This window comes from Sceloporus undulatus, chromosome 3 (genome assembly GCF_019175285.1).
Source record: "Sceloporus undulatus isolate JIND9_A2432 ecotype Alabama chromosome 3, SceUnd_v1.1, whole genome shotgun sequence".
NCBI lineage: Eukaryota > Metazoa > Chordata > Lepidosauria > Squamata > Phrynosomatidae > Sceloporus > Sceloporus undulatus.
The window spans coordinates 28398269-28410974 of record NC_056524.1 but is presented as its reverse complement, the minus strand read 5'-3'; the positions used below and the strand labels follow the sequence as shown (position 1 = coordinate 28410974).

The 12706-nt window shown below is 37.3% G+C and overlaps 1 protein-coding gene across 2 annotated transcripts in view; it reads left to right on the top strand.

The window, feature by feature from the left end:
- Positions 1 to 12706, top strand: part of MICU2 (mitochondrial calcium uptake 2) — a 116032-nt gene that overhangs the window by 89338 nt on the left and 13988 nt on the right. For both annotated transcript variants that reach the window (XM_042459308.1, XM_042459309.1), the window contains exons 6-8: positions 590 to 672; positions 4351 to 4416; positions 8263 to 8360. In XM_042459308.1, the coding sequence (XP_042315242.1) occupies positions 590 to 672; positions 4351 to 4416; positions 8263 to 8360 (247 nt within the window). The remainder of the gene's footprint in view (positions 1 to 589; positions 673 to 4350; positions 4417 to 8262; positions 8361 to 12706) is intronic.

Genomic DNA, 12706 nt, shown 5'->3' with positions numbered 1-12706 from the left:
TGTATGCACACTTCAGAATTAAAGCAGTTTGACCTTACTTTAACTGCCATGAGTCTGTCCTATCTTGGGATTTGAGGTTTGGTGATGTATTCAGCCAGATTTGCCAGAAAACTGTGGTACCTCTGCAAACTGCAAATCCCAGAATTCTGTAGGGTAGAGTCATGGCAGTTAAAGTGGTGAAAAGCTACTTTATGTCTGCAGTGTGGATAGGCCCTATGTTGAACTAATGAACATGTAGTTGATGTGGCACTGTTTCAGTCTGAATACCTTGTTTCTGCTTCTCCAAATGATATTTGAAAGATCTGCTTTTATTCAGAACAAGCCACAGTTTAAATCATTTATTCACCTTTTAATTCCTGTCCATAATAATAAAGACCAAACTTGTTTTTAAAGTACTCAGTACCTCTCACTGGCTGGGTTGTAATGGTTTTAGAACATTTCCCTATGTACATCTATAGCTGCCTGTGAACCTTCTGCCTTTATATAAAACTGAAGCATCTGCTTACTTATGTGGAAGTGGAGTAGCAGGCAGTATTATCTTGCCTATAAAATATTTCTGAACAAATCTGTATGCTATGATTCATTGCAGAACCACAGACTGGATTTCATATTGCTTTTAAAATGTTGGATGCAGATGGGAATGAACAAGTGGAAAAAAAGGAATTCTTTAAGGTATGGCCAATATTTTTTTGAAAAAAATCCTTTTCACTTCTTCTTTTTGGAATTCCATCTCACTACCAAATGAAAGATGCAGCAGTTTCAAGAATAAATTTTCCTCATCTGCTTTATTCACAAAGATCATGTCCTTGCTAGAACAACCAAGGAAATTAAAACCATTTGCATTTTTTAAAGTTCTGTGTTAAGCTGAGAGCATTCACTTAACTTACCAGATAACATATTTTTGCATTTGGACACAGGTGGCAAAGAACATATGGCAAAACTTGCTCTTCCTTAATACTTTAGTATCACAAACTAAGGCAAAAAGTTTGTTTAATTTAAAGGTTCTCAGATTTTTATAGTGCTATGTGTGTGTGTGTGTAATTGATGCATAATTTTGCACACACAAAACTACCAGAAGCCTCTATGAGTGAGAAGTTTCCTTTTAAAAATTCACATTTTAATATTTTTGATCATGATACCACAACATACACACTTGAGCTCAAAACAAAATATCTTCAGTTAGTTCGCATGTGATTTGTATTCTGCTCTTAGGAGATATCAAACTGCTTCAATTTTACTGTGAAAGAAAAGAAGTAGAACAAATGTGCTTAATTAAACCTATCCAGGTCTAACAGGCTTACTCCTGGTAGCAGAAGGAAAATTTGTTCTCCAGGCTAGGATGCAAGTTGGATACAGTTTCACCTGATTTAGGCTACATCCACACTGCAGAGATAATCCAGTTTAATACCACTTTAACTGCCATGGTTCAATGCTATGGAATCTTGGGATTTGTAGTTTGTTGTGGCACCAGAGCTCTCTAACAGAGAAGACTAAATAGCACACAAAACTACAAATTCCAGAATTCTATAGCATTGAGCCATTGGCAGTTGAAGCAATGTCAAATTTAATTAATTCTGCAGTGCAGATGCAGCCTTGGAAAGGCATTGGACCACAAATCTCATTCAACCACACCAGGTAAGATGCTGTTTTGTTCCAATCATATATAGCAGTAGCTTTTTTGTAAGCACAATCACAGGAAACAGTGTCCTAACCCAGCCTGCCTTTCCTAAACAAACAAATCAGGGATGGATAATTTTGATCTTGCTGAGTGCCCTGAGTTTCATTGTGTCCCACTCTATTAAAATGACACTTGGGAGAACCAGTTGCAGACTGTTTGGGGAAAATACTGCCACCTCTGTCCTAACTTGCTCAAATTATCATCTTATCACAGCATGAGGAAATGGAGATGAGGGCTAAGGAGGAGAAACTAGGAAGCTTTGTGAGCCTTGAACAGCTTCATTATTCAGAAAGGAAAGTCATGTACTGCTTGTCTCCCAATGATAAACATACTTTTAAAAGCACTTATTCTAAGCTGCTCTAAATGCTCTGCTTTCTGTCTCTATGCATGCTGTTGTCATAAATAATAAATTCCCTTGTTCTTTTATTTTTGCTGTCCATTTGAGGACTGGTGCTAACATCTCTGAGAGGTAGGTGAGCTTTGCCGCGTGCTATGCAAAATCTCTTATTAGACACACACAGTGATCTGTGAGTACAGTAATTGCAAATGTTTCAGAAAGGGAGATTGCTGCCAGGAGTCTGCTGAATAATTTGCTAGAGATTTAGAGTAAGCTGAAAATGGGTAAACTTGCCAGAGACCTTGTTCTGTATCTTAACTTGTTGAATGACAGTACAATACAAAATTGCCAGGTCATAGTCTGATGTTTAGAAACATTTAAAATTGCCTTATTTCAGTACTGCCTACTGCAACTTGCAGCTGCTCTCCAGTTTCTCAGGTGAAAGCCCTCCCCAGAACAGAAGACTGAGAACCTCTAACTCAAGGATATGCAACTGTGATCTTCCAGACTTTTATTTTAGTTTATTTTTTCGTTTACATCTCCCATCAACACTATCCATTGGAGACATATTGTGGAAGTTTCAGATCAAAGTCATCTGGAGGACCAGAGCTGCCTCCTCTCTGCTTTAACTAGAGATACCAGGAACTGAGTCTAAGATTTTATGCATGGGCAAAACATAAAACCTGTCTGCACTGACCCTTGTAGATTAAGTCATCACATATGGGAGGAATGAGATGGAGATGGAAGGATGAGATGGAAAGAAAGGAGTGTGCCTCATACTGTGGCCATGAGATTATTTGATGACCTGCTAGCAGAAGCATGTTTTGACCCAGCTATTCCTGTCTGGTCCCCTTAGTGTATTTCACTAGTTCAAACTAAACTTTGAGACAGACTTCATATTGTCTGCCTGTTCATGAAATTCCTTGAAACCACATATTTGGTTATTTCTGAAATACTGTAGAACTTTTGATTTAAAAAATCCAGAAGGCTCCTTGTACAATGGGTTCTCCCCCACTCCTCCCCTCCCCCAAAAAAATCTTATTCATAAGGCCTCTTCAGAAAGGTGGTAGTCCTTCTGATCAGCATAGGCTGTTTATTGGTTTGCTACAATGGTACAGGGAGATTTGCCAACAATTTAGCAAATCTAAATTGGAAACCTTGCCCTATGAGGAATGACTCAGGGAGCTGGGGATGTTTAGCCTGGGGAAGAGAAGGTTAAGAGGTGATATGATAGCCCTGTTTAAATATTTGAAAGGATGCCATATTGAGGAGGGAGCAAGCTTGTTTTCTGCTGCTCCAGAGAACAGGACCCGGAACAATGGATGCAAGCTACAGGAAAAGAGATTCCACCTCAATATTAGGAAGAACTTCCTGACAGTAAGGGCTGTTCGACAGTGGAACACACTCCTTCCTCAGAGTGCAGTGGAGTCTCCTTCCTTGGAGGTCTTTAAGCAGAGGCTGGATGGCCATCTGCTGGGGATGCTTTGATTTGGATTTCCTGCATGGCAGGGGGTTGGACTGGATGGCCCGTGCGGTCTCTTCCAACTCTATGATTCTAGTGAAGAAATTTGAGGAAAATAGAAAGATTGGTTGCACAAGCAACCGTGTCATGTAACTAACCATGTAACCGTTAAATCCAATGGTTAGTTAATCAGTTGGCAGCCTGTATCAGAAGTAGTGAATGTAATGAATATAACCTTAGAGTTGATTCCCACATCATATTCCACTTTCCATGTTAGGAAAGATGCCAAATTAATGTGAACCCCCATTGCCATTCAATATGTGACCTTTCACTTGCAGTTCCTGTGCCAGGAATCTTACTGTTTGTAGGCACAAACCATGGCATGTGAATTCTATTTGTAGTCCCATATAGAGTTAAACCTATTATACACTAGAACACGAGTTACCAAGTTACTATTGATTGATTGAGGATACTCTAGCTGGGACTAACAATAGCATTTATGTCCTCCTACAGTTGCCCCATGTTGTAATCTGTAGTTGGGTTTGCTCTTACATGGAAATGTTTTGTGTGTAGAGACTTTAATAATTATGAAATGGCTTTAAGAGAATATTCTAATTGTTTCAAATAATAATAATAATAAATGTATTTATACCCCACCTCTCCAATGAAATTGAGGCGGTTTACAATGATATTAAAAACATAAAAATACAGTAAAATAGAATGCCCCATAACCCCACTCACCTACCATAACTAATTCAAATGTCTTAGGCAACTGCTTCTTCAGCTCTCCGATCTTTTCGTCAAAGAACACTCTGAAATGAAAAGCAAGATGACAGTTTAATGATTGAAAAAAATGACTAATTTTTGTTTCAGCTTCAGAATATTATTGGAAAACAAGATGAACTTAAAGGGGTTTCAGGAGAGGAAGCACTAACTTTGGTAAGTCTTTGGAAAGCCCAGTGATTTTCTTCTAAGAAGCAGAGGCAATAATGTTTTATTTTCTTTCATACATTACTTCTTGCAGAGCTTGCATGAGCAAGTGTGGTGTAGTGGTTTGCACATTGGACTATGACTCTGTAGACCAGAGTTCAAATCACCACTCAGGCATGGTCATCACTAGGTGACTTTGGACAAGTTGCGCTCAGTCTCAGACAAAGGCAATGACAAACCCTTCTGAACAAACCTTGCCACGAAAACCCCACGATAGGTTCACTTCAGGGTCACCACAAGTCAGGAATGATTTGAAGGCACACAACAACAACAACATAGTTTATAGTGTTTATATCATCTCTGCTGCTTAATCAAATGACAGTGGCTAATCTTTAGACCTTGCTTTTGCATTTTCATTCCATAAATAATTCTAAATGATTTTTGTTCATGTCCTGGTTTTCAAGAGAGCCAAACTAAATTTATTTATTTAATATGTAATCTTATTACTTTAGTATTCATAAGAATTTGATGAATAAGATTCATCTGGGATTCTCTGAAGATGCTAGCCACAGATGCTGGCCGAAACGTCAGGAATAGACTCTTATAGAACATGGCCACATAGCCTGAAAAACCCACAGAAAATTATGGATGCTCGCCATGAAAGCCTTCGACTTAACATTGAATAAGATTGTGTTAACTGAAGTTGACCAAAGAACAATGAAATAGATACCTGTTTAAATATTTGAAGGGATGTCATATTGAGGAGGGAGCAAGCTTGTTTTCTGCTGCTCCAGAGAACAAGACCCGGAACAATGGATGCAAGCTACAGGAAATAGATTCCACCTCAACATTAGGAAGAACTTCCTGACAGTAAGGGCTGTTTGACAGTGGAACACACTCCCTCGGAGTGTAGTGGAGTCTCCTTCCTTAGAGGTCTTCAAGCAGAAGCTGGATGGCCATCTGTCGGGGATGCTTTCATGGCAGGGGGTTGGACTGGATGGCCCTTGTGGTCTCTTCCAACTCTTATGATTCTATGATTCTACTAGGCCAGCTTAAGGGTTATTTCTTTGATGGGTACACTGCAATACACTAAGGTTTCTTTCATATTTTCCAAATTAAAATTGATCCATCAGATACATTCTAAGAAATATTTAAGATGCTGACTCAAACTATAGTGTCAAAATGTTTATTCCACCCCTTATCTGCATTCCTGAAATTCACATGTACTGTATACCACATAGATAAAACTGGACTCCTAGGAGTGTCTTTTATTTTAAATATTTTTAAGTTACAAAGTGTTTGTATTTTTGAAATGTACTTTCACCATATAATCTCAAATCACTTAACAGCATAATCCTATGCCTATATATTTAAAAATAGGTCCCATTGCATTTACTTGTTTCAGCAAGTTTTCTCAGAATAGTATTTTTTTTTCTTCTCTGTTCTTTCCCCCTTGCTATTTTCATTTTAAGTGGAATATTATGATTTTATTTGGTATCATTTGTACATTTGGTATCATTTGTACATAACTTAGTCATATTCATGTGATAGATCAATATTTTAAAATATATTTAACTTTACATTAAATTAAATTCAATGCCTTACTGTAGTATAAACACAATCAGAATCTGGAGTGCTGTTGGTACACTATACTACTGTAAGAACACCAGCATAGGCAATGGTGACGAGAGGGGAAAGACTATTTGTGCCATGGCTGTGAAATATCACTTAGTCTTAAGTGGTGAAAGAAATACATAGAAATCTTCCACTCATGGTGGTTTTAGCCTTCTGAAAGAGTAAAATAACTGGGCTACATGAAATACATGCTTTGTATTATATAGGTCTATCTTTTCTGATAGAAAAAAATAAACTGTGAGATACAATACAGAATTGTTTGGTGGCTTATAGTGAAAAAGAAACAAAGCCTAATACCATGCAGAGTTAGGTTCATGTAAGCTTAAATAAGTACTGTAGTCATGTTTTACATTATATCGATTTGCACCTAGCATTGCATAGTTACTGTTTCGATACATATTCTTGAAATTCTTGAATATCAGGATTTCTTTCATGTACTTTTTCTAGCATATCATAATGTCTTAATTGCTAGAATCCAGAGCTTCTGGGAGTGCTATTTAAAACTATGCTGCATTCAAGCAGTAGGACTTGTTTCAAAGTAAATATACATACTCAAGATTTATTTCTTCTTGTTTTTTTTAAAATAAAAATCTAGAGCACTCATCATCTGTGAATCTACTTACTCTTTCTCATCTGCGACAAGCTGTTTTTCTTATATGTACATGCTGTGTTACACAAGGCAGCATGCTGATGGCTTCCTGCTTCTATTATTCCCTCCCTCTTGTTCTTTGTTATCCATTATGCTTCTCACTAACTGCTGCTGCTGTCCACCAGAAAGAAAAACTCCAGTGCGGACAGCAGAAGGGTGATGGTGGGGGGAGGGGGAGGTAACAATAACTAATGAAATTGCTATCACCCACATCATGCCTAGGAATAACTTCAAATTAGATTCAAATTCTTCAGCAGCAAAAAGTAATTGATGTTCCAACCTACTTGTTAAAAATGTAGCCACTATCATAATTAGTGTATGTTGGTCATCTCTCTCAATATGACATGGAAGTACACTCTTCCATGAGAAGACAGCCAGGCATTCATTCCACTTTGTTCATTGGATCATAACTAAATTTGTCTATAAGGTCTTAACCAAAGTTCACACCAACTTTTCAATTATTAATTATCAATTAATTATTTTAATTATATAATTATAAATAATTCCTGACCATTGCCACAAAAACAGAGTCCCTTGACACTTTAAAGACTAAAAAAATTAAAATGTACCAAAGCAAATACATGTACCAAAGGGGATAACACTGCTATGAGATTTAATGTTTAGAGAGTAGATATTTAGATAGTAAAGTTAAAGGTTTGTTTTGTTATTCAGATTTAGGAAGGACATGTTGGAATACAATAGATATTCAGTGGAGAATAAATGGCAAGATAATGAAGGGAGGAGAAATTAGAGCAGATGGTTAAGTGACAGAGAAAAGAGGGAAGTCTTTTTTAATGGGGGGTAAGAGGTAGGAAATGTTATTAAGCTATATATTTTTGTTGTTTTGCTTTGTTGCTGTTGCTGTTTTTTGCTTACTTTTATGTCTTTATTAATGTCTATATATGTATATGTTTCTACTTTAAAAAATAATATTATTTTTAAACAATATAAAGACTAGAGCATTTTATAGCATGACCTTCCATGAACTATGGCAGTGTTTCTTAAGCTATCTGATATGGCAGATAGCAAATGCACCCCCTATGTGCCAGGGAATGGGCACCATCTTTCTGCCCATTGGTTCCCGCTCTTTCTTTCTCTCTTGGAAACTTTCCACAAATCACCGCCACTGGCTCACAGTAGTGCTGAATTTGATAAAATGCATCCCTGGTTCCCTTAAAAAGAATATCCTGCTGTTTGTATTTACTTATAAGGATTTTATCTTACCTGAGTAATTTCTTCATGATAAATTTCCCCTCCATTTGGTTGTATCTGATGAAAAGGACTATAGCCCAAGAAAGCTTATGCTCTAATATGTCATTGGAGAAGGATATGAATATCATACAATAAGTACTAAATATCATAGATGTTTCCAGATACATGTCAACACATTTTTAGATCACAAATACATTGTTTCAGTTCTTGAATGCTAGTTTGATCCTTAGTCAAGTTCAGTTTTTCATATCATTGTTTAAGCAAACTATTTTTTTTCCTTGTGGAGTCTTAATTATTAGCTGCATGCAGAATTCTGGAGTCATTCTGACAAAAGGCTGGCTCTTATATGTGTTTTTCAGGAGCCAGAATTGGAAGATTGTGGTATTAATACCATGTTACTGGTCCACTTCTTTGGAAGAGGAGGAAAAGAAAAACTTCAGTATTGTGAATTCCACAGGTAGAGTTATAAGCTATTATTTAATACCTACCTGTCATCCTGATTGTTGTGTGGTGTTCAAGTGTATGGGATGTATAAAACCTAAGTGAATAAAGCCTGACATATTTTTAAAGTACAGTTTTACTATTCTAATATCCAGGCAGATGGCACAGCTGAATATTGTATATTAATGTGAAATTTGGTTTGTGTGTGTTCACAGATATTGCCATCTCTCTGGTACTACCACCATGGAATGTACTGTACTTTCCAGAGTAACCTGGCCAATTTCTCATTCTTAATGTTTAGCAAGACCTTTTATACTTAGCTATTGATAAATATTCTTACTCTTTTTCCTTTTATCTGACGTTTACCCACATATGTAATCATGTTCTGCACTGCTCTGAGAAATGCAGAATTGTCATACAGTGCTATGCACTTTAACTAAAATATTAAGCTGTAATGTAATACAATATTTTACAAATAGAATTTCTCTTTCTTACCGTAGCTGCCTGTGCTCTCCTCCCCCCCCCCCCCCCCCAATATTTGCTTCAGAGAGTTTCTAAACCTTGTACAACAAATTTTGAGAGTACATAGAGACTGCATTCTATCCTCGGTCTTCTGAGCAGAGGCCATTAATGGTTCAATTGGATTCTACCAAGGTTGTATAGGTTTTAGTCAATCCTTCATTGAATTAGCATAATTTGATACTCACAAGGCCTTTATACTATTGTTAAACATGACTAAAAAGCCGATTTAAAAATCATACAGTCACTACATGGGGGGGGGGAGATTCACAGCTGCTCATCTTTCTAGGAAGATACTTAAGCAACAACAACAAAAAATATTCCCAAAAAACAGATTATAGAATCATAGAGTTGGAAGAGACTTCAATGGCCATGCAGTCCAACCCCATTCTTCCATGTAGGAATACATAATCAAAGCATCCCTGGCAGACGGCCATCCAGCCTCTGTTTAAAAACTTCCAAAGAAGGAGACTCCACCATTCTCCATGTGAGTGTGTTCCACTATCAAACAACTCTTATTGGGGAACTCTTTTACTGTATTTTGACTCCATTGCTTTGTATCCTAGTCTCTGGAGCAACAGAAAACAAGCTTGTTCCATCCTCAGTAGGCCTTTCAACAAATATCCCTGTTTAAATAGTTAAAGACTATCATATAACCTCTTAACCTTCTCTTCTCCAGTCTAATCATATCCTGTTCCTTAAGTTGCTCCTAATAGGGCATGGTTAGTAAACATTTCACCATTTTAGTCACCATCCTCTGGACACGCTCGAGCTTGTCAAGATCCTTTTTGAATTGTGGTGTCCAGAACTGGACACAGTATTCCAGGTGGGCCTTGACCAAAGCAAAATTAAACTTGTGCTGCTGTCTTTTTCTTTGCTGCATCAGTGTTTTACTGAAAATAACAAATTGGGTAATATTTAACTGTATGCTCAGATGTTAAATGTATATTGACAGAATACAGAAGAATGTAAGAATGATTCACAGCACAAATTCCTGACTCAAAAGTAGTCAGAGATCTATGTTCCCTTCATATTTTGATGGTGAATAACTTGGAAAAGCAAATCAGATAGAAAATAACACACAGCAAGAAATAGTCTCTTTATGGCGGTGATATCTGTAGAATGAAGATTTTGGATAGCAATCTACTAAGGCTTGGTTCAGCTGGACCAATCATTGAGGCCTGCAAAATCAAACCATTTCCTTCTTTCTATCTCAACCTATCTAAACTTCTCTCTTCTTCGTCCTTCCCTTCCCTGTTTATATTAACAGTTGTTTAGTTTTGTACCTACATTGGTACAAAAACTAAACACAGCTAGAAGCTAGTTCCCATTAGTGGTATGCATTTATTCTGAAAATAAGTAGAAAAGGAAACTAATGGTCTTTATTCATTTTTGTAATGCAAACGTATGGAGAAAAAAGAAGAATTTCAACTGCTTTGCATTTGAGCCTCCTTTGCATTACATGCATTATCTAGGACTCTGTGTACAGACCATAGAAAGGTCAAAGGCAGGTCAAAAAAGAGAAATAGCAATGAAAACGACAACAGGGAACTTCTACTTAGTACATATATTAATTAGATGTTTTAATTTTCTGTCACCTGGGAGCACTTTGACCAAAATATCTGAAATTTGACAGTTTTGGTAAACTAATTGAATAGTAGAATGCTTGCAAATGCCATATGCACTTCAATGGGAAACACCAAAGTTAAACATAACAGAAGACTGCTAAAAAAAGTTAGTGGAAAATTAGTGGAAAAGTTCACTAATAACTATAAATCAAATTCACATGAATGAAAAATTAAATGAAGTAACCTTTTAAATAGAACAAAGAACAAAAAATTTTCTGTCATGTTCCTACTATATTCATAGAATCATAGAATAATAGAGTTGGAAGAGATCACAAGGGCCTTCCAGTCCAACTCCCTGCCATGCAGGAAATCCAAATCAAAGCATCCCCTACAGATGGCCATCCAGCTTCTGTTTAAAGACCTCCAAGGAGGGAGATTCCAGTACACTCCAAGGGAGTGTGTTCCACTGTCGGACAGCCATTACTGTCAGGAAGTTCTTCCTAATGTTGAGGTGGAATCTCTTTTCCTGGAACTTTCATCCTCAAGATGGAACGTTCAATGAGATAACGTTTATTTTCCCTCTCCTTTCTCCACATGGCAGTTCCTCTAGCTTTCTGTGAATACCACATAGAAGATTATAGGATCCTTCTAAATAGGGTGCACTATAGGTAGAACATAACCCTAGATGAGAGCAGAACTTAACCCTAGGTGGGTGAAGGCACCTTCTGTCCACTATGACTTTAGATCCAACACAATGAGAACACAAGATCAAGCGCAAATAGAACACAGAGTCCTCTGTAGTATGGGAACCAGTGCAATGCAGCTTTTTTATAGCAAGAAGGCAGTGTCAGTGTTTCCAGTTCACTTTAGAGATGTCTTTCATGTGGCTTCTTCCTCTATCAGGAAGCAATTGCCTTGTTGACTCCTCCCAGCTGACTGTGCCACCATTCCCATGAATATCTTTCACTCTGCCACCAACACCCCTTTGCCCTCAAACTGAAGTTCTGGAAAATTCAAACAAATTCCTATTTATTATTTTATGGTTTTGGTTTATCCTAAGTATTACTCCATACTTACAGTACTTAGGGATCCCACCTGCCACCATGGATCAGCTGCACAACCTGCAGTTTGTCTGCATTCAGCCAAACCAAAAAGAAATTTTTTTTCTAACACTGTGGAAATTATTTCCTTCCAGTGATTCAGGTGCAAAGCAACCTTTAGGGAAATAAGCCTTTGAAGTTCTTAGAAGAACTCTAACATAAGTTTAACACTCCTTTTGCTTGCTTTCTCCAAATACAGTGGAGCTTCCTAACAAAGGAAAGGCCAGAGTGCACCCCTAAAAGGTTGTTTGCATTTATAGTGTGAACTGGAATGTCTCAGGTAATTAGATAAAATCCTGCTTTGACCCAGTGAGGCATAACACTGATAATACTGTGTACCTACTACATTCAGCAAATGTAGGTTAAAGACCTTTGCCTACCTCACAGATAGAAGCATGTCATCAAAATTTGACTCCCACATCTTGCTCTTAAAGCTGTTGGGATAAGTGTAGGATTTAATACAGGTAATTTTTCAACAGTGGCATTTACTTTTCATGCATTTGGAATGCGTCTCCTTATCATTACCCGTTTATACCCATTCCATCTGCATTGTGACATGGCAGTAAAGTTTGTTTTAATGCACAGAAAGGTGAATGAAAGGATCAGTGTCTCCCTCCTTTTTAAAAGCTTGCTGAAGATATCACTTTTCACATTATTTTATTTGCAAGTAACTCAAGCACATCATTTCTGGCTTTCTATTGTTCAGGGAAAATGTGATTTCTATCTGATGGCTTTTCACAACATTTTTACCTCACATGGGAAGCCATTGTTGGCTTTTTGATCAAAGTGCCATGATGTTTTTACAAGAGATGACTGATGAGCTGTACAGACATAGATCATTGTCAAGGCGGGGGGGGGGGGGATGATGGTGAATGCTTTTATCATTTTCCAAGTTCTTGTTAGAAAGGCTTTCCATTGATCAGTGGAGTAGCGAGAGAAAGCAGGAGTGATTACATTTGATTAGGCTGCTTTAAAACCTGTCACACAAGCTTTAGATATAGTTACCTGTGTAATTTACATTCCTTAAAATGAGCGGGGGGGTCATTCATAAGGCTTTAATGGTGTTTATGTGTTGTTAATAGATTCTTCTTTCTTTCCCCCCCCCCCCCAAAAAAATACTAATAAAACTTTGCCTACCATTGAGTCTTCCAGTTTACGGGTTGATTTGTATTTGC